The sequence below is a fragment of the Nyctibius grandis genome, chromosome 4 (genome assembly GCF_013368605.1).
Source record: "Nyctibius grandis isolate bNycGra1 chromosome 4, bNycGra1.pri, whole genome shotgun sequence".
Lineage (NCBI taxonomy): Eukaryota > Metazoa > Chordata > Aves > Nyctibiiformes > Nyctibiidae > Nyctibius > Nyctibius grandis.
In genome coordinates, this window is record NC_090661.1 from 9,442,273 (window position 1) to 9,468,706 (window position 26,434).

The 26,434-nt window shown below is 36.1% G+C and overlaps 1 protein-coding gene across 1 annotated transcript in view; it reads left to right on the forward strand.

The window, feature by feature from the left end:
* The window catches only part of SPON1 (spondin 1), a 207,632-nt gene that overhangs the window by 54,804 nt on the left and 126,394 nt on the right, over positions 1–26,434 (forward strand). Inside the window, exons 4-6 of the mRNA XM_068399588.1 lie at positions 9,584–9,657; positions 10,348–10,470; positions 15,523–15,671. Coding sequence (XP_068255689.1) covers positions 9,584–9,657; positions 10,348–10,470; positions 15,523–15,671 — 346 coding nt within the window. The remainder of the gene's footprint in view (positions 1–9,583; positions 9,658–10,347; positions 10,471–15,522; positions 15,672–26,434) is intronic.

Genomic DNA, 26,434 nt, shown 5'->3' on the forward strand with positions numbered 1-26,434 from the left:
TACCTTTCAACATTGCTATTTCCTTAACCCTAAGAGTACTTTTCTGATTTTCCTGTAACATGTTTAGCAGTTCTTCTGTCTCCATTTACTTTCTTGGTCCTTTTGTTTCTTCTGTGCTCTAGTAACAGCCGTTACTTTTTACTTCATATGTCCCAGGTCATATGCTGCTTTTGGTGCTGAATCTACCTTATCATCCCATTGAGCTCCCCGATTCTTATTCCTTTGAGCCTTTGGACACCTAATCCACAACTGATCCCCATGGCAATTCCCGTGCTTATAAAAATCTTCTACACGCATCCTTATTCAAAAATAGCTTTGTCGCCCAGCCTTTACCTTCTCCTAACCTAGTCAAACATCCAATATCTTGTTCCCTTCACAAAATAACCCGAATCAGATAAATTCACAACCGACCCAGCCTTTTGTTGTCTTTAAACTTCAAGGATTACTGTAGTCTGTTTGCTGGGCTGACCTGCTTAGACTGTTCCTTGTATGTTGTCCCATTCAGGTTCAATTGGACAATGACCTTCTGTTCCCATATGGATTAGGGCACAATAAAAGAGATCAGGTTACTGAAAGTTTCTGAGGCTAATCTGTGGTTCGTTAATATTAATGTCCACAGAGTAACAGAAGTATCGGAAGCTCCGTGCTTCCTGTCAGTGATCCTGGCAGAGTATACTTTAAAGGAGACATCTTATTTGCATCATGATATGGGCAGTATGTGTGAATATTTCATGTGTGTATTGTCCAAGCAGCTGCTAAGCATTCCCAAACACACACTGAAGAGCACAGCACTGGTATTGATGTTTTTGTGTATTCACAGGTTACTGGGGCCAGCTTGTTTTTTTGATCTGTTGTAGCAAAACTGCTACCAGTGTCACTGGTGCGGCAGCTAATCAGACGCAAGATGTTTAGGGATATGGTTTAGTGGTGAACTTGGTAGTGTTAGGTTAATGATTGGACTCAATGATCTTAAAGGTCCTTTCCAACCAAAACGATTCTATGATTCTATAAGAAGATTGTATTGAATTTGGCATTTTCAGGGCTGAAGCAGGAAGAGCAAAAACCCTGCTTTACAGGTTCCCTGCCATTGCATTCTCCAATATGTACCAAAGTTTTGCAACAATATTTGCTACAAATCCTTACTGCAAATGATTTTTGCAACCAGAACAAATTGTGAACTAGAGACGCTACCCTAACACTATCCTCAGCCACAAACTTGTTGCAGCAGTTGTTGAACAAAGAGTAAGAGGAGAAGCTTGGTGAAAACATCCCTAACGATGTAGAATAATTTCATGGATTAATTTGATCATTCTTTGATAAGTATGTGTTGCATGAGCAGAGTGGTCTTTCAGCTATTTCTCAAATACAATTTGAATGTGCCTTCTTCCCATATACTATCTCTTGAGAACAAGGAAAGTGGAGAAGTTACAGATCTCAACACTTTTTATGTTTATTGGTCTTTTTTTTAAAATTTAATTTCTCTGCACTCGTATCTTTCAGCATAAACAACCAGTATCTCCTGGCGTTAGTTGTCTGAATGTTCAGTAGGCTAGTCTCAGCTGTTAGCTCTTAGAAAAGCCCAGGTAGAAGAGATTCAGTTGTTAACAGGTATTAATTCTTGAAAGCTGAAACATGTGTCTTAGCTGCACTAGGGAAATGGCAAGTCTCTTCTTCTGACGGTTCCAGATCCAGTTCCAGTGGATTTGTGGTGTCAGACTTAACCTCAAGTACTAAAGAATACTGCATCAAAATTAAACTTCCCTAGGCAAATACATTCATAATATTAAGGTCTCTTTTAAAAAGTAATATTAAGCATTTCAATATCAAATCAAGTTAACGTAGTTTCAGTGGGTATTAATTTGTTCATCACCCATTGTGGCACTTTAACATTCAGGCTCCTGTCAACTGAAATGAAGTGAAGCTTTTTCTGTATTTGAAAACATCAAATACTTTATTCCAATTTGGATTCCTGCCACTGAATACCCAGTAATCAGTATTTTACAAGTGGGTGGCCTGGTTAGGATATTGCTCTTGACATAATAATTTTTGCTGTACAAATAATTTACTCATTAAAATATAACTTCAGAGTATTGCTAGCTGACACCTCTTCCAAAACAATAGCTGGAGAATGACAGCTCTGATATTTTTGTTTTTATCTATAAATTCTCTTCCTTCCTTCCTGAATCCCCTAAGAATATTAAAGATTTAGAACAACTCTTCTGAAGTTTTGGGGAATTTCTTCAAGCTTCATGAACTAGGCACTCATGCTGATGTTTAACTTTTACTTATTTTGCTTTTTCAATACAATATACAAAAATGTGGGGTCTTTTTAGCCTCCAACATGGAGTGGGGAAACGTGGCTCAGGAGAGGAGGGCAATATGTGTAGGATATAGAGATTAAAAGAAATATCTTAAAAGGGCAAAGATGCTTCTTACTCTGTCATGGCTGTCCACACTTGCTGTGCAATAATGGCTAAATCAACAGAGGTCAAGCAGTGACAGCAGGGAACTTGAGGACTTGTGAAGAGTAGCACATGTGGGAGAGTTTGAAATGTGACCTTTGCCTGTGTGGTTTGTTTTCTGCCATGTCCTGGCATAGGAGGTAAAGCAGGCTACAGACTGAAAATGGGAGCATGGTTGCCTCTTTCTTTTCTTGCTTCTCTTGAACACCCAGAGGAGTCAAGTCTTTGAGTTTCCTGTGCAAGTGGGTGAGCGTCATACAGGTTGCATAGATCTTTTAAGCAGAAATAAAACAATGCTTGATAAGTTTTTCTGTGTTTTCGTTTTTCATTTTGATTTCAGGATTTGTTAGTTAATCCACAAGTGCTTTGCATCAGTTCTTCTCACAAGTTAGCTCAATTAATGTAGCTATCGGGTAACATGCCTTCGGGCTGACCAGCTTGATAAAAACTACACTTCCACCTTTGATAGATTGTTTCCATCTACTGTACAAAAACAGTACTTAGAATAACAAAATAAATGAATCCTTCAACCATACAGTCCTAACCGATCTTTTCTGACTTTTCTTTACAATATAATTTATAATGCTTAGTTTTGAAACTCAAGGAGATGGTACTTGCTACAAAAAATGGTGGCTAGCAGAATAGCTGATGAAGATACAGCCCACAAATAATAATGGGCTTTAAGCAATGTGAAATTTTCTCAAGAGTCCTAGACAAACTCATTCTTTCATCTTTTTTGCCTTTGATGGGTTTTTCAGTTGTTTGGTGGTTTTGGTTTTTTTTGCAAGTAATAGGTGTAACATACATGTCAGAAATTATTTTGTCAGTATGAGTTTTTATCCTGAAGATTTTAGATTTAGTATTTATGTCTTGTGACCGTTCAAGCAAAGAACAGAGAGATTTTCTGAGGACAAATACAAGATAGCAGCATATATAATTGTGTGTTCTCCTTAGAGCTTTTTGTTGTATTATGCATAACGGCCAAATCAGTCCTGAAGTCAGTGAGCTCCCATGTATGCGTGTGATGGTAGACTCGAGTTACGATATGAAGGACAACCAAAAGGATTTTGAAGCTACAGTAAATTTGTAAAACAAGTGCAGAGTACTTTGTTCTTGCTGTGGGGTTTCTCTCAATTATATTTTCTGACAGTATGGATGAAATGTTGAAAAATAAAACTGAAGAAGGATGTTCTGGTGTATATGTATGCACTAAACTTTTTAAAAGAGCAGTTTTTATTGCTTTTTCATCTGACCAATTTGTTAGAGAAAAGGTACTCATCCTGTGCAGGGATGTAAATGTTGAATTATGGCGACATTGCTAAACTTCACATTAATATTACTGTGTTTTATCCAACATCAAATATCAAGTGTGGTTAGTTTGCTCAAACTGTGTTAACAACATACTTAAACAAATGAACAAAACCAGCAAAACAACAACAAACAACACACCATCTGTGTTAGCTCCTAAGTTAGGCGTCAAGAAAGAAATGATTTCATGCAAGTTTTTAATAGTACTGACCCTTGTCAATGACGACTGGTGACAAAATTAGATTCTGGTGTAGACGGAGGTGCTTCTTTGGTGAGACTGAGTTTCAGAGTTGAAAATTGTTTTGAAGAATGTAGTTGTTAAATACCCTACCAGTGTAAAAAATGCTGGGCATCTAATGGCTAAAAGGTTGTATATGCTTTCAGAGGAATTTTAATTTCTTTCTAATAAGTCTCCTAAATATTAGAAAGAGAAGTAAATGTTGTTGGTAAGCTTCTGGGAGTTTGCACATTTCCTGGCCTTGTAAGTGCTTGATAGAAATGTTGGGTTGTTTTTTTCTAAGACAACACAGAAGGAAATAAAATGAGAACATCCTATATAATGTATCGGAATTATGAAATCCACTAGCACCAACCAAATTGCAGCAGATGTAAATAGGTGGTTTTCACCTCACTTTCTAGTGCTAAGGTAAATGGTACATTCAGAAATTCTTTCTCCAAAAGACAAAAAAACCCAAAAAAGCATATGAACTTGACATCCTGTTAAGTATAATTGTTCTTGGTAGCATTCTGGGGTGCGAAACAACTTATAATGATGTAATTAAACTAGTAAGGCATGGAATAATTAAAGAAATTCATTTTGGCGGCTGGAAGGGCAAGACAAGGTTAACTCATAAATAATATATAGCAAAAAAAAAAAAGTTTATTATCAGCAATCCAGTAGTTTATTATTATTTCTCAATCTCCAGGTGAAACGTAGGGTATCCTCACCAGCTGTGGCAAAACTTGTTTTATTAAAAAGTAACTCTAATATTGTACTTAATGGTTTTGATGTAAACTTAAAAAATGTCATAGGAACAATTCTTATAGATCCTCTTCCTTACTTCTTTTGTCACATCACTACACCCACAGAGGCAATTCAAAATAAGAGTATTTCTGTTGATTTGACAAAAGGAGTAAGGAAGATGATCTGAAGCTGTTTCTGTGGAAGAAAGAAAAAAAAACCCAAACCAACTCTGTTTCTGGTATGACTTGGAGCATTCCCAAGACTGCTCTGAATTTTTATGGTTTATGACATTTCCTGTTTGTTACTATCCCAAATGCAATTTATGTGACTTTGGTAGAGCTTTTCACAGCAGAATGGTACAATCATTGAGGAACTGTGCTGGAGAGGGATCTTCTTATTCTAGTGAAGTCTTTCAGGGCAGGTTCATGCTCAGATGTGGTCTGACCCAACTGAGACAGGTCAGAGACTCTGACCTGCTTGTATCCAACCTACCACATTCTGAAGTAGTATTGACAAAACAAGTATTACAGAAGCTACTAGATATTCCTTGATTTTGATGAGAGAACTACAAAACAGAAATAATAAGTAACAATTTTAGGAGTTTTTCTAAAAATAAAAACAGGTGCTGCTAGGTGTATATATGCCTATAACATACAGTTTTGCCCCTTAGTTTGGTGATGGAAAAGCTTTAACACAAATCCAGCAGCTTCCCATTGAAGAAAATGAGAAACAGAATTTGGAATCATATTTGTTTCCTTTTTCTTTTTTATTCCGTGTATGCTGACAGTCAAAGAGAGAAACAAGTCAATTAAAGATCCACTTAAATATGTCAATATGTAGGGGAAAGCAATCAGATCTCCCCTTCCCATAAAGTTCAGATAGCACTGGATGTTGGAAGTGGTGGGAAGGATTTATGCAGAGTAAGCAGATATGTATTTTCTGTAAATTCTTAAAAGCTTTCTTACCTCTCTGTAAAAGTTAACCATTCTATTTTTAAGCTGTTTTTGTAAGCCTCAAAACTGAACAAAAGTATCTTTAGTCCAAATCAGAACTTTCATAGAGGAATAAAAATAATAACCAAACAAAAGGCAGTGATAAAAATGAGGCAAATACACCTATCAGATGCTTTGTTCTGTCTTCAATCTAGAAGCTGATTATTAAAACAATTAATATTTTTAATTTAATACTGTTTCTCTCTGAGTATTTGTAAAGTTGTGTGCTTACTTTCAGTATTTATGCAACCATCTAATATACCAATCCTGTTCCACTTGGAATCAGTAACAAAACTCTCATTTAGATCTTTGGCTCCATATATAATTTCGAACACAGCTGAAGAGACAATGACTCAGAAAGCTGTGAAGCTTTTGTTGTTAGAAAAGGGACTGTTCCCTTGACATTTCACAGTGACAAGCTAACTGCAGCAAAAAAATAATATAAGTACATTTCAGGCTTCAAACAGTCTTTCTGCATTTTATTTCTAAAATAACTGCTTCTCAAATTAAATATTCGTAATATCTTTGTTATCTTCAGATTTGGGAGCTACTTTATCAAACAGTTGATTTCTTGTTCGTTTGGATTTTCTAAGTGTGTGTTTTTGGGTTTTTTTTGACTAAGCTTTGGAAAACCTGTTCTTTAAAATGATACTTAAAGCACAGGATCATAGAATAATTTAGGTTGTAAGGGACCTCTGGAAGCCATTTAGTCCACCTGCCTGTCTGGAGTAGGTGTTGTTACATCATGTAGGTTGAGTAGGTTGCTGAGGCATGGGTCTGATCAAGTTTTGAATATCTCCAGGGGTGGAGATTGCACAAACTGTCTAGGCAGTCTGTTCCAGTGTTGACCACTTTGACCATCCTCGTGGTGAGAAAGATTTTTGTTGTATCTGCATGGCATTTCTTGTGTCCCCACTTGTCTGTTGCCTTGCCTCCTACCACCATGCACTTCTGAGAAGCATCTGGCTCTACCTCTTCTGCATCTTTCTGATAAGGAGTTGAAGACAACAAGAAGTAAGATCCTTCCTTCTCATTTTCTTCCTTAGACTGAGCAAACCCAGTTCTCTTACCCTCTCCTCAGACACCATAGGCCCCATTCCTCTAATCATCTTGATGGCTCTTCACTGGACTTTCTCTAGTAATGCAATGGGGCAGCCCAAAACTGGCTGTAATACTCCAGATGTGGTCTCGTGAGTACTAAAGGGAAGGGAAGAAATCATGTTCCTTGACCAGGTTGCTATGCTTTTGCTGAAACCACCCAGGAGGCTGGTGGCTGCCTTGGTGGCAATTGTGTGTTGCTGGCTCATGGTCAGCTTGTCCACCACGACTCCCAAGGGCCTTTTCTGCAAAGGTGCTCTCTGGCTAGCAGGTGCCATGTACTGCACTGTTGTAACTGCATTATTCCATCCTATGTGCAAGACTTTACCTTTGACTTTTCATGGGGTTCATGCCAACACATTTCTCAAGTCTGTCAGGAATCTGCCTGTCTAAATAGTAACCTTTCCCTCCAGCATGTCCACTGGTCCCACAATTTAGTATCATCTGCAAACTTGTTGAGGTTTCATTCTACGCCCTCATCCAGGGCATCAGTGAAGATGCTATTTGCCCCAGTATTGATCCTGGAAGATGGCTGCTGGTAACTGGCCAATGTATAAGAAATTAAAGCATGTTGACAATATGTGAGTTGTGGTGATGCGTATACATTGCAGCTCAGGTTGCTGTTACTTTGCATTTTATTAACCATCCTGTTTTCCATTTCATTAATCATGACTGTTTTCCAATTTTATGGTACAGTGTTTGATAAACCATGATTGATGGTGTATGAAAAATTGTATGTGTTTCATTGAGTCTGTGTGAAAGTATTGGTTCTCAATTGTAGTGTAGCATGCAAAAAGTCTTTAAAGTTGTCTTTGGTTTTCAATGTGAAGGCTGGAAAAACTAAGGTAGCATGCCACTGTCACAGGCTGGCGCTCATATTCTTGCTAGTAGTTGTTTTGGTGGTTTTGTTTTATTTTTTTTCCCCTTGTTTCTTGTTAGAAACCCTGAAAAAGATTTCTCAGAAACATTTCATTCTGCTTCTCACATAGTCTTCTGGCACCATTTAAATTGTCCCATGACAGTTCTCATAGTAATAAAAGACAGATTTAACTAACTCTAGATTTCATTCACTTTTTGTCCCTAGTGTAAACACTTCCTCATAAAGATGAGGCCTAGGAGTTTCCCTTCATCAAATATTGGCAGATCATGCCCTTGCTTCTTGTAAAAGTCAGTCTTGCTCTTCTCTGTTTCATGCTGTTTTTTCACAGCCTTGGTTGGTTGCCTGTATTGTCCTTTACCACATCTTCCTTTAGAAGATGCCAGCCCTATTAAAGATGAGAGCAAGCTGTAGTTTCTGCACCCATTCCAGTTTGATCTAGCTTTAGGAGGTTTACAAAGCCCAGTTATTCCCCTGGGTGCTTTATAATGTGAAATGAAGAATTCCTTCCTGTCCTATTCCGACCTTGTGTCTTGGCGAAGAACGCACAGTAAAACTGCATCTTATTTTTGGTAATTTTATAGGGTGGGACATTGTCAAAGGAAGGTTTACATGACTACAACAACACTTCTAAACATATACAGTCTTATTTTTCTTTTCATTTCAACTGATATGAGTGAGGAATAACTCTAGAGAGATTAAGATAATTATTTGACTGTAAAGTTGAGGTAAGACAAGTATCTAGCCCTTGCTATTTAGAGTTTTAAATATGAGTGATGGTACAAAATGTTGCTGGAAGAATGTTCTCCCTTACTGGTAAACAAAGAAGAGTGCCAGCTCCCAAAGCATGTTCCCCTCAGAAAATACTCAGTCCAAAGAATGTCTCTGAATTTAACCAAATTCTGTTTTGTTATAGAAAGAGGATAAAGTTTACATGTGAATTAAATTTTTATAGTTAAAAAATTCAAAGAAGCTAGTTAAGTTTATTTAGGACTGGAGGGGGTCACCTGAGCCTGATGAACATATTTGCCAGTTGATTATTGTTTTTGACATTTACCATGTAATGGTTATGATACCAATCTGCAAGAAGAACTTGGGCTTGGTGCTTTGCTGACTTGAAGATCTTTGATGCAAAATTCAGTTTATGGTCTCTCAGATGGGAGGCTAAAAATCAGCTAAATTTCAGCTGTACAATTCTGTCTGTAAAAAATAAAATTGCACGGTAACTCTGGTTTTCCCTGTACCGTTTTCAGATTCAACCTCCCTGCCCCCGCACCTAAACTGAGGCTTACAAACTTACATTTTGTTTGAACTATAAGCCTTAATAAAATTTTCTAGACCTAATTAATTTTGAAGTGGCTTGTCTTTTGGAACCTTTGAATTGCTTTTAAAGACTTCAGCTTATGCTAGTTCTTTTTCTAACTTCTCTTTTACATGATATTTGCAATGAATTGCTGTCATATATCAGAAGTATTTGTCTCTTCAGAATGCCATGTAATTTCCTACAAACAGCTACTTGCTTTACCTGTGCTAGTTTTCTGAAACTGAATATAATTTCAGTATTTTCATATAAGATTTGATTGAAATATTGAATATTCAGTTGACCGTCATGCATTTCAAGAGCACACATCCTCACCATATGATTATGATCACTTCTCTAAAGGTAATAACACTCCCAAGTTTCTGTAAAAATTATAATATTCAAATGCAAGTTGAATTAGAAATATCCTATCTGTAATCCTGTATTGTGTATATGTATTGTCAGAAGAGGAAGACATGCCTAGGTCTTAGCGGTCTAGTTCTGTCCTTTTGCTATCTTATCATGCATTTCTTTCTTAAAGAAAGAATAAATATATTTAAAACCTTTTTTTTTTCTTTATAGAGCCAGTATTGTGCAGAAGCGCATAATTTATTTTCAAGATGAGGGTTCTCTCACCAAAAAAATTTGTGAACAAGGTAAGGTAAAGTAAAACATCTTTCTGACCTCCTTGTCATGTTCTACATATTTCTTTTAACTCATTATATCAAACTAAAATTTTGAGGCCTTGAACAGTTTCATCCAGGTTCAAATTTGGAATCTTCCATTCAATTATATTCTTCCTTATCACACATACTATTCCTCATACAATCTTCCTTGCCTACCCTAAAATGTGAAACTTGTTACATTTTACCCAGTCTTCACGTGAAACCCATTTGTCTCCAATAAACTAAGTTTATTGTATTCTGGGCTATTTCATCCTTTCCTAAACCTAAGCATTGCAGCTGGTTATTGCATCCCATTGGAGAATTTATATGCTTTGACTGCCCAGAAATTTCAAGCCTATTGTGTTTTGAGATCAACTGAAGTTTCATTCATATCAGATAAGAACCAGAAACAAGCCCGTTTTGAATCTGAAAACAACTAAATAGTAGTGCCTTCTTATTTAAAAACGTAGATTTAAATCATTGCATCCACTCATAAATATGATCCAGGTACTTCAGGGTTCTAGTTTAATCTAGTGTAGCCCAACTTAAAAATAAAGAAAAAAAGAAAAATACGTGTTTAACTCAGATTTATTTACTGAAGTATTTATTATGGCAACTACGCTGTCATCTGTTGATTTTGAGTTGTAACGTTTTTCAATGGGTACTTTGCTGCTTTTTCAGACTCGGCCTCAGAAGGTGTGACTGACAAACCAATTTTAGATTGCTGTGCCTGTGGAACTGCCAAATATAGGCTAACATTTTATGGAAACTGGTCAGAAAAAACACATCCCAAAGATTTTCCACGTGAGTATTATTCTTTTACTATTGTAGCATATAGGGACTGTGAAGAGGGTTGGAGCTTGTTATGACACAACATTACTTATTTACAGTTCAGCAGTGTAAATTATGACATATATGGAATACTGCTAACATTCAGTATGGAAAACCCATGGATCTTTCTGTGAATGCTATACAAATAGCTTATTACAAATAAATTCTATTGGTTTGCCTGACTTTTTGAACTGAGGTGTGTATGAGATCCCATTTTCAGGATTTCTTTGTGGTGAGAAAGGTTACTTTTTCTTTTTTTTTTTTTCTTTTTTAGTGAAAGCTTAGACTGGCTTATAATGTACAGCTAGGAAATGAGATTTTAAGCAAAAGACCACAAAGGATGGGCAACACACTAACACTTTGATTTTTTACAACCATGGCAGTCTAGCCAGTATGTTTTCCTTCAAAGTCTTTTGAAAGATTCCTGTTAGTTTTGGTGAGCTCTGAATCTTGCTGCCCAAGGACATTAATTAGATATATAGACCTTGGAATACATAGAATATTCTCGTCTTTGTTGATTAAATAGACAGATAAAATACACATTCTGAGCTTTGCCTGTCTGTGTTTTTAAAGTTTCTGAACTACAGAATCAGTATTGTTGTTGCAACAACCCAAGTAACTGTAAAAAGCTAAAGTTACAAAATCGTGTATTAAGCCTTTGTTCTTTCATTACTGACTCCACAATCTGTGGCAACAAAGGCTAGGAAATGATTTGAGAAAATGAGTCACATTTACTGGTATTTAAATTTTATTATGTTGTCTGTGGCTGATGTTTATTATATAGATTTGTATGTTGATTTTTTTTTTTTATTATTGTCAGTGTCAGAATATCATCATGTAACTCAAATATGGTTTGTGTTCAGCTCATAGTTTTAACAGCCTAAGCAATATTGCTTATGTTGAGTCATACATTTTAAGTTGAATGTAACATTGCTCAAATATTATTTGTCAGCATAAAACATAGGAGATAAAATAAGCCAAAAACCAATAATTGCAGGAATGCTCTTTTAGGCTATTGGATGATTACATATCTGCTGACTGTGACACTTTATATGCATCATTTGTATGGATTCAGTTAGTGGTTAGAAAGAGGGCATGAGAAAATGATTGAAAACTATGAAATTACTGTGACTTAATGAAGTAATATTGGGGATAAATGGCCTTTTCTTTTAAATCCAAGTCAGTGAACACATGAAGAGGATGGGTGCATGGCTGAAAGTAAGCAAGTTGCAATAGTTTGCCGTGATAGTGGACTTTGTAGAGTGCTATTTCTCCCCAGTTACAAAGTGGTGAATTATATCAATGTTCTACTTTAAAAACTGAAAAAGTGAAAAGATAACCATATAATACTAGCAGGATTAAGCTCAGTAATAAGAGCTGATAAGATTTTACATTGACATTCCTGAAACTTGCGAAAAAAATATCATCCAGAGGTAGTGATGTTAAAAATGAAAACTAGCAATAGACATTATTCTTTAAAATGTTGAACTTGTGTAGTAATTACATTAAAATAAAATGTCATTCATGATGGACTGTGGTAAATGACTAATTATTTGCCAAGTTATCACATAAAAAATTCTGCTCTACTCTTATACCATCAGTATGGCTGAAATAGAAAGCGGATCATAAAGCTTATATTTTGCATCTTTCCTTTAACTTATCTTCTGATTTGCTTTAAAAATCCCTAAATAACATGTACTCTATTGCTTAGCTTTTCTCCAAAGAACTGCTTTTACCAAATAAAGTATTTTCTTTTGCTTTTACACAGAAATGTTTCTGGAAGGTACAGCGCAAAACTTTTAATTCTGGGAAACTACTTTGAAGTTTTCACAGATTCCATGGATTAGCAATAATTTTACATTTATTATACCGGTGCCATTAAAATACCTCTGTTTCATTACATTTAACTCCTAAAAAGACAATACATTTTTATCAGATGCGCCTACCCTATAAAGCATTGCTTAGAATGAAACCACTGCAACACAATCTTGTTCTGAGTGTGCCAGCTGTAGAGTGAATGGAGAGAGGTGTACCTTAGCTGTAGAAAGGGATCAAAAAATAATTCTTAAAACAATTTTACTTTTGTGGACGTCAGACAGACTGAAAAAAAATTAAACTGATATGCAAACTAAGGCTTAAAAAAAGTGAGCGTGCTTTTCAGGTCATTTTTGCAAGTTATCACAACTCCTGATAATAGGGCTAGTGGAAGCTGAGTATTTCATTTGTTATTAAATCTGGCTCAAGGGGAACTATTGAATTTCCTATCACATTTTGACAGTCAGAAAGATTTGTATTTACATATGCCCTGTAGCTTAAAAGCATTTATTCTCTCTGCGTATCACCCATACATGATAACAGAAATATACGTCCTCTCCATCATGATTTGATGTGGCACATCTATGAAATATGTCAGAGGATACATTCTCATGTTGTGATCACACCTTGATCTTTATGCAGAAATACATATATAAGTGTGTAAACTGACAAACTACTCATACAAAAAGGAAGTGAAATAATGCCATTGGACAGCTGTCAGTATTCTGCCGTCTTAAGAAGTGGATAGTGACATTGGACTGGTGATGCAAAATAGCTCTGTCCTTGTACTGCTCAGATTATTTAATGTGGAGAAGTTTCTTTGCTGTTTAGAGGAAAAAGCTTAAGAAACTATATTGAGTTGTCTCTTCATTCTTGTAAAAATGGGAGGTTCAGGTTGAAGAGTGAAACATTTGCAAATGTTGGACAGATTTTGTAAAAGGTTTAGGGTAGATGTGGTATACTTTGAACAGCTCATTTGGGCAAGTAGGTGGGCCCAGCTGCTTTCTCCACAGAGCCAATATCTATAGGGAGAGATGTATGGTGGAAGAGGCTGGGCTCTGGTTGCAAGGACATCAGATATTCTTGATCTGTTTAAGATAGGGAGTGTGAGAAGCTTTGGAGAACGTGGAACAATTCATTATCAATTTTACTAAAGAATTAAAGGCACTCTGGTTCCTCTCTGTAGGGACACATTTTTCTTTTGTAGGGACTATGTGAAACCTTCTCTTTCAATAAGTTTCAGTAAGTGTCACTTACTGTGTTTCAGGGAAAGCTGCTGTCTATGACTTGCGAGATAGACCTATGTGCTAGGAAGAAAGAATGAGGAAAACTGGTGGTCCTGTCACTGGAGCTGAATGACAGTATCTCTCTGTGGTTTGACAAGGTGCCAGTGTGTATTTAAGGAACAATTACTAGATCTTAGATCAAGAAACCATCTTCTGACACTATAGTCTCTTTAGCTGTTACCTGGGGACGAGGTTTAGGGGGTTTTTTCCTCTGTTTGGGGCTCAATTTCTGTTTAACTTTAATGGCCTCTGAAAACATCAGGCCTACTATAATTCAGGGCTCAGTAGGTCTATTTTTTGGACCAAGTTTAGCACTAGGGAAACTATGGAGGCTCTGTTTGCTTTGTTGCTAGGCCATCTCCCTCATCTATCTATTCTGCTTGCTACACTTTTCTAGCTTTTCCCCCCTACCATTGGAGTTCATTTTTTATTTCTAATCTATTTTCTGTTCTCCTGTGATTAGGTTCCTGCATCTGACTTTATGTAGTCAAGTCTCTACACTGTCTTTTTCAATTTCATTTTCCCACCTTTCACATCTTAAATTTGCATTCCTTTTGTTTACTTCATTATTCATCTTTCATTCATTTATTCTAGTTTTCAGCTGTTTTTACTGCTACTCTCTACCTTTTGCATTGCAAAGAAAAATGTTAAATATTGTCTCACTCCATCATTCTGTCTCCCTCATGTGCTACAGTCTTTGCACTGTTACCACACTGTCTGCTTATGTGAGCAGTTCATTTTCTCATCCTTTTTCTTTAAGTCCATATCTTTGCAGAGTGACACTAAAGTGAATTTATTTTTATTTCCAGCACTATGGGACTTATGGGACTTCTGTGACTCCTTATTTCTGCTCGATTCTCTTTTCGATTCCATCAGCCTTCTCTAATATTTTCTCTTTAAACTTTTAAAGTTTTTTTCTTTTTCTGTTCAACAAGACAAGAAACAAGAACAGAAATCCTTTTGCTGAGCTCAACAATTCTTACACTATGAGAAATTTGAGCAAGCAAGCTCAGTAAATACAGAAGAACCAAAATTCACTTCTTTACTCCCTTCCTAAATTAAAGGGGACACCTGCTAGTGGTTGGGGTGAGGGTGGGGCGGAGGGGGGGAGACATGGTACATGTGTAATTTAAGTATGCGGAAGCATACAAACCAGCTATGTCAGTGCCAATAAGAGCAGTTCTTTACGAGGATTTCAAAAGTTTCCTGGAAGAAGTGCTGGACACCATAGAAACAAATGTTTCACCTCTGTTTCAGCAGGAAGCTGCTGGGAGAGGTTTCTGGCTGTTAGCCCTTTATAGCTTTGTGCCTGATAATGTTTGGGCACAAAGCTATAAACGAAAATCCGTAACATTTAAAGGTAGTGTAATCATGCTTATGTCTACCTTTTGCTGGTAATATGCTGTCACTACTCAAACACAAATCTAGTGGAATGTTAGAAACCAGTGTCTTTCAGTAAGGAAACAACTTAGTGTTAAATCTTTGAGTGACCACTGAAGTCTTCGCTTGCAGGTTTCATCCTTAAAAATATTTTACATGGAAACCTAAAATTAAAGGATTCTTACAGTTCCTGAAGAAGTGAAGTATTCGGTGAAGAAAAAATATACTAAGCCTATCTGTTTGGGGGGGCTGCTTGATTAGCTGGAATACAATCTTTCTCACCATTTCTGCCTGTATTATATCCAATAATTACTGACTCTTTATGCTATATTTTTGTAGTTCACCGAATTGTTCATATTACTCTAAAGATATGGTGTATTGATGTAGTGAGAACTGACAGTGTGCAACACGTACAAAAGCTTGGTACTGGTGAAGACTGGGCACTTCAAACCTTCCACTTTGATAAAAAAATCAGGAATTATGCTTTGAGGCTGTCTTGATGGTTGATTTTTTTTTTTTTTTTTTTTTTTCCTCCCCCTGAAAGGACGCACCAACCACTGGTCTGCAATCATTGGTAGTTCTCACTCGAAGAACTACATTCTTTGGGAGTATGGAGGATATGCTAGTGAAGGTGTCAAACAAGTCGCAGAGTTGGGGTCCCCAGTAAAGATGGAAGAAGAAATTCGACAGCAAGTAGGTGTAATTTTTAGTGCACACTTTAAAAAATGTATCCTACCTTGGCCTGTGAATGATTTGTCATTGACAATGTCTTTGAATGTCACTTTGCTGGCTAATTTTCAGTTAAGCAGATTAGGACATCTGCCTGTCTTTCTAGACCTATCCTTACTCTAGCAAAAGTTTTTGTCTGTGAAAGGACAAGTTATAGTATTCTGAACTTAGAAAATCTGTGTGTTGTGCAAGACATAAATCAGAGGTAGGAAAGTAAAATTCATCTTTCCAGGCTTAATCATGAAGACACTTAGAGTTTCTTAAAGGACTACCTTGAAGACAGCAAATAGCATGCCTTGTTCCTTTTTGAAGTGGTGATTTTTAGTTTATAGTATATTGTAGTATTTTTATTTTTTTTTCTCATCAGCCCCTTATTTGCAATTTTCCTGCAGATTCATCCAAGTTAGAAATGCTCTTACAGCAAGTGAGGTGGTTTTTGTTGCCGCGCAGGAAAACTTTACACAACTGCACTAATAAAATTTGATGAATAAGGATTATGGTTTAAGGACAAAAGAGCCTTGACAGTGTATCATCTTACAGGGGATAGATTCAGATGAACAGAAATCAATCTTTCAAATAGTTTATAGACTATTTTCATTTTGTTACATCATGGAACAAGCAACCAAATGAAATATATCAGGACACAGTGATTTATTATTAGGACATCTACCTCCATGAAATTATGGACTCACTGGAAACTGAGTTCAGTGGTAAGACAGAAAGAATGTAAATATTATTACACATAACAGAGCTATACATACAATTTTATGTAGATATATGCATGTAGGTAAGTGCATATATAATATATAGTTATGATTGCTCCACATGCGGGAGAGGGCAGAAATTGCCCCCAGCACCTTATCACCTTGTACAGACAAGACAGGAGCAGAAGGGAAACAGCATTCAGTAAGAAAAGTTAAAGACAGATCTGGTTTACTGGAGTGTCTCTCTGATTCCACTTTCCTGACTTTCCCCCCAAACTGATAAAGTGATAGAAGTGAGGAGGAGGTGGTGTAGTCCAAGGCAGAATAGTCAAGTGGGATAGCAGGGACATGCTGCAAGGGAGAGCAAAATGGGAGCCAAAGGGCTTATTTTGGCATTTTACATGCGTGCATTGCTATGCCAGCCTTTAGTATGCTGTGAGAGGCATGACTTAATATTTAATTGATATGCAATATTTTTAATGTATTCCTGGGACACTTTCTGCTTCTGCCAAATGTACTGAGAATTGAAGATTTCAAAACAGCTGGAATTTTATACAAGTATTTGTGTTTCATTCATTCAATGTGCATTCTTTTTATAAGGTACAAATTTTAACAAAAAAAAATGTCATGAGAATGGAAAAATAGTACTTTACACTTCAGTAATGAACAAAAATGTCTCTACTGATTAATCATTATTAATGTATCACAAGCATGCTTTCCTTAATTATCTGTTTTCCAGAGAAAATAATCTATTCCTTAATTTTGAACACATGCAAGAAACCCTCTGTACCTACAGTCATTTTTGCTACATTTTTATGGGTCTTTCCTATATTTGATACTTCTGAATATCAAATCAGCAAAACTAAAAGCAGTATTTAAGATGACATTGTTGATTAATCATATTTAGTTTTGGTAGCTGCTGCGTGTTAAAGAAACAGTATTTCGAGGCCTCCTAGGTAACACTTAGATTATATACAGAATTATATAGAAAGATACAAAAGAAGATTCAATTATACTTATAATAGACAGTGTAGAGCAACCTCAAACACTGTTTCGCCCACAAGAAAACTTGTATAGGGAAAATTTCATTGCTGTTTTGTGATGCTGAAGTGTATATAATCACAGTTCAAGAACAGCTGGTGGGTTTGACAAGAAACTCCCCAAACCAAGAAAAAATAAAATAAAAACAGCTTATAATTTAATATATTAAATGGATATGTAAGGAATATGCAAGGGCAAAACAAGTTGAGTACGGGAGGGGGAGATGTGATGGTGGGTATGTTATTCTCTATCCTATAATAAATATTGGTGTACCTGGGAATAGAAAGGAGGCTTGGATCCTAGAGAACTTGCCTTTGCATCTTTACTGAGAAGTTGTTGGATTTTATCCTAGCAATACTGTATAAACTCAAATGGATTAAAGTTATAGCAGAGCATTCCATATACCGCATGTAATTTATCATTTTTCCTGCTTACTTAGGAAATCAACATTTTCTCATAGTAAGTCCATACGAAATAAAGAAAATTAGATTAATTAGTACGTTTGTACTAAAAAAAGAGAGAATTCCTTTGCATAATCTTCACAAATACTTTATAAATAAGGGTTTGGCGCATCTGAATTGTACCTATACAAAGATTAGGTCTGGTCCAGAAGCAGCAGGGGCATGGGGAGAGTATGGGATGAAGTGCAAGAAGAGGTACAGTTGTGAATGGTCATACCAAGCATTGGCGGAAGAGGCAGTGAATTTGAAGGGAACATAGAAAAGAAGGAAAATCATGACTCTGCTTCCCAAATTCTGGGTTCTTTGTCATTATATGCCATGTATTTGCAAAAAGGGGATGTATTTGTACTCTGGATTCAAATCAGAAGTAATTGTGACTTTTAAACTACATCAAATAGCTAACTGGCTACAATTTCAGGGCTGCTGAAATCGCACATGAAGTTAATGAATGTCGCGGTTCATTTCAACATCAGGCCTGTCTGCATCAAACCTGCAATAATTCCCCTGATTCTCCTGGTTCAGTCTATTCCAAGCAATGAAGTAGTGTTATAACTGGATATTACCTAGAACAATGCAGCGTATCAACAAACATCATAACATCTTTATTGAGTTTATTTGACTTTTTGTTTCTTTTTAACACGTTTAAGCTGCGCTAGTATTTTTGAGAGATACTGAGGTAAAGATCTACAACCAAGACAGCAGAGCTAGTATTGCCAGGAACTAGTTTGCCAGCATTTCATTCAGGCTTTTCTTTTTGTTTTTAATTGCACTTTCTCCCTTGCAATATCCCTGCCTGCCTTGAAATTTGGTAGCATTGTTTTCTTCTCCACACTTCCTAATCTACCTCAGGATCCATTTCCCCCTTTTCCATTTCTTATTCTGCCCTTATTTCACTTATCAGTTGTTCTCCCAGCCTTCTGTTGTGGGGTGGTGCAAGGATGTAATTCATTAAAATCACTCTCTTAAGCTGTTTTTGAGCTTTCCGAAAACACAAGAAAGGTAATTTCTGTGCTTAATTCTGGTGCTTGGACCCAGACATCAGAACCTTCTGGACCCAGAAGGCAGTTTCTTAGGTGAATACATAGACACATATTTAGGTAACCAGCGTCTGTGTCATTGACATTATTTAAAGTTTTATTCAGAAAAAAAACCCCAAAACTATCTAATGATTTTTATGAATTATTACTAAAAATTTACCATTCATGTATGAAACAAAAAAAAAAGGCTTTCTTTAAATGGAGCTTTGTTAAGCCGCGTCCTAACAATTATGTGTCATTAACTAAAGATTCTCAAGCGTGAACATTTCTGCTCCCCATTTGACAGATTGCTGAACCACCATCAGCTTTTCTTCTTGACTGAGCACCTTCGAATGCTCTGATTTATGTTGTTACTGTAAAAAGCCTGTGTGATATTTTTGCATGGATGGTCTTGGGTACTGTAAACTTGCTTTGTAGTTTGTTTATCTGGGAGAACTTAAAGGAACTAGTCAGCCTTTTTGTTAAACTTTTCCTGACAGCCTGGAAGGAAAGCCACAGCACATAAGAGTTTTAGTAAAACAATCTGTCAAGTGGTTGATGTGTACAATAGGATAATTCATGCGTTATACTTCAGGGGTTATAAATGAACAAACAAAGGATGGAAAATGAATTATGCGAGCAAAAGAATGTTCACTGACCTCAGGTATCTTTCAAATATATTCACTCTTTCACTTTGTTTTCAGAAAGTTTGATTTGTCCAGAACCTGTTATTTGATAAACTGCCTGGACAGAAACAAATATAGAATTTGAAAGGGGAATTCTGCATCCATATTGTGATTGCTCTGTTTAAACAAACAAACAAGATGGTTAAAATATGAATCAAAAAGAATAAAGTGTAATGCTATATGTCATATCCTAGGCAGATGAAACAAGATTAAAATAGAGACGTAGTCATTCCTCTTTGGTTTAAATGTCTTACACCTTAAGATAACTCATTTGGTTTTGCCTAATTATTTTAGGATAAATACTAAGCCATTTTGCCACATTTTTTTTTAAAAAAACTAGGATAAGTAATATTCTATACCTTGCTGCTACCTCCAGGATATGCAATTTGTACTCTCTGCTCATTCCCTATGGACACATAGATGACATTCATACAGGTTTGGTTTAAAGATCTCTGAAATGTCGGTAAGTGGAACAACTTTTTCCATTGTCTTCAGTGACATCAGATTAGAGATGACTATGCCCCCAGACCTTTGAGAAGAGCAAGTTCTGCTTTCCAGTAAGATGATTGTAAATTTTTTTGCACGTGATAATTTATGTGAAGACAATTTCTTAACTGAAGATGAAACCTGAAATATCCAAACTTTCTACAGAATAAAATACGCAATTATTATGACTCCATCCAAACATTTATTTTTACAAAATAGTTCTGGTTTGGATTTTTAAAAATATATCCATGTAATAAAGACAAGGGAGTCACAATTAAAGTAATTTCATTGTTAGATTGATCCTGATTGATTTTTTTTTGAGAAATGTAATTTCAGTACATCAGCTGAATAGTTACCATTTCATTACCTGTTTTGTAACACAGCACTGTTCTTCCTTCAAAAAATGGGGTCATTAGACTTTTCTGACTGAAGCTGGTAAATGACCTGAATTTCAAAGAGGAATCTGCAATATATTGGTTACTTTTTTTATAGTGCTAGGCAAATTATTATTGTGTGTACTGAAACAGGCTCAAGATTTTGCTTTTTGAATTATCTGTTATTCTGTACTTAGAGAGGTTAAAATCAGCTAACCAACCAGGGAGGTTCAACTGAGTTGCACTTGTGCTTGACAGAACAGCTAAAAATTCATCCTGAACACTTAAGCTTCAGAGACCGTGATACCCCTAACAATGTTTGAGAATAAGGCTACTTTGCACTTGAAAGCTGTGATTGCTGCAGAAGCAATTTAGTCTGTGCTTGTTTAAAGTATCTAAAAATTAGTGAAAACGATGGCTTGGCCTTTGTTGCAGGTGGAGATTAAAGCATATACAGGATCTTGGATTATTTTGCCACGTATTACTATTGATATTTCTACTACTATTGCTACTCATGGAAACTAGAAGAAATTGGCCAACGGGGATGTCTATCTTTGCTTAACCAAACCTGCAGTGAATGGTGTCAGCATACCCACAGGGCCCCCTTCCTCCTCAGTCCCCAAAGAGGGGATTTGAGTTCCCAGACACTTTTCAGAGACACCAGCCTCTCTCTGTTGAAAAGACAACACTTAAGAAATACTAGCATGGCCATAAAGTCCAACATGAAAAGTACAGTCACTATTCTTACAATGAGTCCAAAAGCCCTTTAGGTTTCTGTGCAAAGCCCACAGAAATTTTCAGTAGGTTTTGGACTTGGTCTAAAAGTGAAGTAGTAAAACACTGTCCCAACATGCTTTCAAATTTAGTTACAGCCTGACTGCATGTTTTTAATGTGGTATTTAATCTTATTCTGGACAGATCAAGCTGCTTGATTGCAAATTCCTACCTTAAACTTTTGTTTGTGCAGTTAGACTCCTCTGTTGTTCCTGTGCATACACATCTGTTGTGAATTATGGTACTTTTTATGCCTTTTGAAAATGTGGTAGATTTTCCATCCTTTCCTTTTGGGAGATATAGACTAATTAAAAATCTCTGGCATTTTGGTAATTAGAAGTTTTGAAATACCTTTTACTATGCTAAATTTGTAAAGTGTTTCTGCCAAAAAGAAATCTTTGTCTATTTATTTCATAAAGGGAAGCTTTATCTACCAGTAAATAACTCATACAACAGGATTCAGAACATGTCTTCTAGGGTGACTTCCATCTTTTAATAAACTTATGTTGAAAACTGTGATTAGGATGATTCACAGTTTGTGTTGCTTTCTTTAAAAAAACAAACAAACAAAAACTGTTCATCCCAATTGCATTCTTTTTTAGTACTTGATAATAAAGATATGCTGCTCTAGTAAGAAATAAAGCTGATGCTGAATGCTGTGCCATTTTGCTCTCTGTGGCCGTATGATTAATTGCTGTGAGCATGATACCAATGTAGGTCAAAATATAGCATTCATTTTGAAAAGACACATGTTTAAAAGGTGCCTTTTTTTTCTGACAACTATTGAAATACAAAAAATGAACCCCTTTAAAAATAATATTTAGTTTCCTTTTATATATTACTAGTGACATATATGGCAGATACATAGAGGTCACTTCATTTTAAAAAGAAAGAGAAAATCAACTTTTTTTCTCTGACATAACAGTAAATAAATTGTGTTTCTACAAATCCTTATTCTTCTGAAGAAAGTGTGGTAAACCCTAAGTTTGAATTTCTTCACTGAGTGTCATTTCTGTAGGCTTATATAAATTACATAGCTACTATATGTTCCTATCAATAAGGTAGTATTTGGTTTCAATATTTACTGTAGTCTCTAATTGGAATTATGTTACAAATGTTTTGATTGCTTGTGCAACTGTTAAGCAATCATGTTTTAGCTTTAAAAATAACTAAACATGTGGAATGTTCACTTTGAGATACCAAAAAGATATGAAACATTCAGCTATCAAGGTAAAAAAGAAAAGTAATATCTTTTTTTTAGTAAAAACTTCACTTCTATTTCAGTCAGAAAAATCATTGTTTTGTTGGTGAAAATAGTGCCTGTAAATATAGGAAAATCTGTATCATTTTACTAATCCTGAACAGTACAAAGCACCTTCAGTTAGCCTAAAAGCCATTGAAGTTAATCACTCTTTTACAAAACTAAGCTCTGATGAATAAATATTAAGTGGTGTATTATTTAATGGGCCAAAACGTGAAAGATTCAACATACTTTTAATAGTTCATGCAGTCAGCCAATAAAAATGAATAGGAAAATTTGTGCTTGAGTATTCTGAAAATGTCATTGTGCTATGGATAAGCTCTTAATCATTAGAGCACAGTCCTTATGCAACAGTTACTCCAAGAGCGGTTCTTCTATTTGGAGGATTGTGAGAGCTGGCAGATTTGAACACATTTTGTGCAAAATGTCCTTTTTGTGGTTAAGGTAATCTCCCTCGTTTAGAATACCAGGCAAAATATAATTTTGAAATTTTATTTAGCCTTGGGTCAAAGCTTTTCAAGTTTTCTCAAGTTGCTTTTTGGCAGGTTTAGGAACAAGAACAGGAGAATGCTGTAAAATTACTGGCAAGTCACTCTGTCAGTAGGGCTGTAAATCTTAGTGAAACATTCTGGTTACAGATTTGTGGTACATCTTTAATCAACTTTTATTAGTTATGTGCAGAGCTAGGCTAGGTGCCTTTTTGTCATAGAGGAAGGTCCTTTCTGTCGTTAAAGATCTGTGAAAATCAGACAGAGAATTTTTTTACTTGTGGTCTAGAAACTGTTAAACCACTGTAGCTTTGTTCTGTGGTGGCTGGGTATTGCCCTTGCAAGAAACAGCCTTTGTGATTTAACATGACTGGTGCAGTCATGCCATAGAGATGACAGGCGTGTGCTATTGTTGTTTCAAAAATTCTGTCTCAACATGCTGGGGTATATGTTGCATTGCAGGACATTTCTTCATCTACTTAAAATTAGAAAATGTTTTTGGAAATTGTTGGCACTGAACAGACTCCTGTTAGGATATTGTTTTCATACAAAATAACCTCACGTTGATTTGTGCACGTTGCATGTAGCTATGTCATGCAAATGGAGCATCAAAAGCGCTTCTCCCTCCCTGCGTTGAACACCTGGCCTGTGCTCTGTCTGCGAACCCACCTCCAGCCAGGTCGGGAATGTGGAATTTCCCCCCGGTTAAAGTGGCCTCCAGTCCAACATTTCCATTCTGAAAGACATATAATTGTAAGGAGTGGTATTCTGTCGATGTCAGGGACACCAGTACCCTTCTCGGTGCTCCCAGGAGTCAATGGCTGTTATGAGGTCAGCCGGGCTTCTCTCCAGCTGCTGCTGAAGGGGGTTGTTGGCTAAGGCCGCCTTTCTTAACCCCTTTTCTCAGAAGTTACTGACAATCTCCTTGTTCCTTGTCAGCTGAGGACTGCTGATTGTTCTTGTAACAGACAAGGAGAGATGGTAATTGAAGAAAAAAAAACCTTTATAATTTTTTTCCCCGTGCTTTTAACAGCAGTTACTATTTGATAATAAATAAGGCAGCTTGATTTTTAAAACTCCAGGTTGCGAGCTCTCGTCTTGCTTAATGAATTCCGGAGGTTTCACACTTCTAACTTGTATGGGAGTCTTTGAAGATTTGCCCTATGACTAATTACTAAGTTATTGATATGAAACAATTTGCATAACCAAATGACGAGTTAAGGTTTTAACAGTTAGTTCCCCTTTCATTTACCTTAATTTGCCTTGGTGCTTATTTTCTTCCAATTATCATAGACCCTCCATTTCTAATATAAAACAGGAAGCAATACAACTTTTCAGTAAAATCCAATAATCAGGTTCTCTTTGAATAAAAATCCTTCAAACAAGGTAGAATTCTTTTTGCAGAAGAAAGACCCTTCAAGAAAAAAAATAGGTTTAGCTCAAAGACTAGTCTTTCCTGAGTGAATTCTGATGCTAAATCTTGAAGAAATGGGACCAACAAAAATTCCTACCCTTTTAATGTCTATAATAGGTGAGAGACCCATCAAAGCTTAAAAAGATTTTCTCTGCCTCTTTGATATCTGCCTGGATTGCAGTAAAGCAATGCTAGAAGTTGCTGCTTCTTCTGGTAGATTCATTCATTTGGACAGTATGCAATAATTTTAGCTCTCCAGTACACAGACATAAAAGTCATTAGGAAATGTCGCCTGCTTAAGACAATATGATTGGATTGCTAGACGTTATTTGTTAATTTTAAAGTCTTTTAAAATATCTTGCCTTTTCATTTCCTGTGGTTAGATTTTATTACACTGTTCTGCTGTCACAAAATTATTACTATCTGGTAGCAGATTCATCCAGTGGAAAGATGCAATGAAATGACTTTCAAATTATTTTATTTCCATCTACCGCTGTAGTATTTTTAAAACATGAACATTTCAGATGCATTGATTCTTCCTGTGCTCCTAATACTGTGAGGGACAAACTCCATCTGATAGCAGAAGTTCAGCACTCCTAATACCACACTTTGGTCAGATAAATCAGTCTTATTGCTTGCAACTACTCTGTTTTGGAGTGGCAGCTCTAAATCCTAACAAGGCACATCAGATGCATTTGAGGAGCGACACTAAGGCACTCAGGAACTGTCTTACAGCAACACAAGCAGAATGTTAAGTAATACAAACTGCAGAAGAGCTGACACCACTAATGTCAAATTATTTGACGGGCATGTAGAGCAGATGCTTAGGCTCCTTCTCCCCTGGGAGACGTTGCCTAAATTCCTGTTGACTTTAGCAAAGTCTGTTTTTTTAAGGGTCAGAGTAGCACTGAAAATTAAATTAGGGAAGAGTTGACTTCTCTCTGAATAGTTTCATCTTCAGTGGCTTAACCTGTGATTAAAATACAGTGGCTGCATAGCCAGTGGCATTTAGCTGCCTATTAAGGAGGTGCTGCAAAAGGTAAAGAAGTGCCTGAACTCTAATTAGCAGCATTTGTCAGGAAGGACAGGATCTTCCTCTGTTTTCTCTCTTGTTGCATTGTAAATATTGTTCAAAGGAACAGCATGATATAACAGCTGAAGCTGAAGAGTCCTACTAGCTCATTTGACTTGCAAATACTTAATTATTCAGATAAATTTTCAGCTTAAACAAAAACTAAGGAAAAAAACCACCCACAATGCCAAGTTCATTGTTCTGGCATTAGTTTTTTAGGGTTTATTTTTGCTTGTTTGTTTAGGAACCTCAGTTCAGAACTCTGTTACTCTGATTATATCAAATGCTTATTTCCACCTAAATTCAAGGAGAACACTCAGAAAAATACCACATACAAATATCATACATATTTCCAAAAACAAATACGGATGAAAATATATGAATGTTACTTGGCCTGTGTCATTTTCTAAGACAGCTTCTCTCGGTTAAATATCTAGATCACAGATACTGATTTCAAAATTTATTTATTGCATTTAATGTGCAATGAATAGGCATATTCAGGTATTAAGTTACATATGTATTAATATGTAATGAATCAAATGCCTCTATTTTTAAATAGACACTAAATAGGGAGGATATTCATCAGTCTTCATTTCAACTTTTAACTTTGTTTTCTTAGATTGCTTTTCCAGTCTGAATCTGAAAGGTCTCCAACGTGTTGTAGTTTACATCAGTCAAAAACAGAAGCAGGACTACTTATTTTTAGGGGGGGGGAAGGTTAATGCTGTTTACTAGTCTTTAGCTCAGGAAAGAATGATGTGTTTGCAGCTTGTACGTTTCTTTGAAGTTCACTAGTCAAACGTTGACGTAATATAACATATGAATGAATTTAGGAACTGTAACATATGCTGTGACCTGAAACAGATTCAGGCGCTAACACAGGGCTCATATGAAAATGTTTGTTATTGTCATTAATCTCAGGTTACAAACTCTCTGGATTCCTTTTAAAA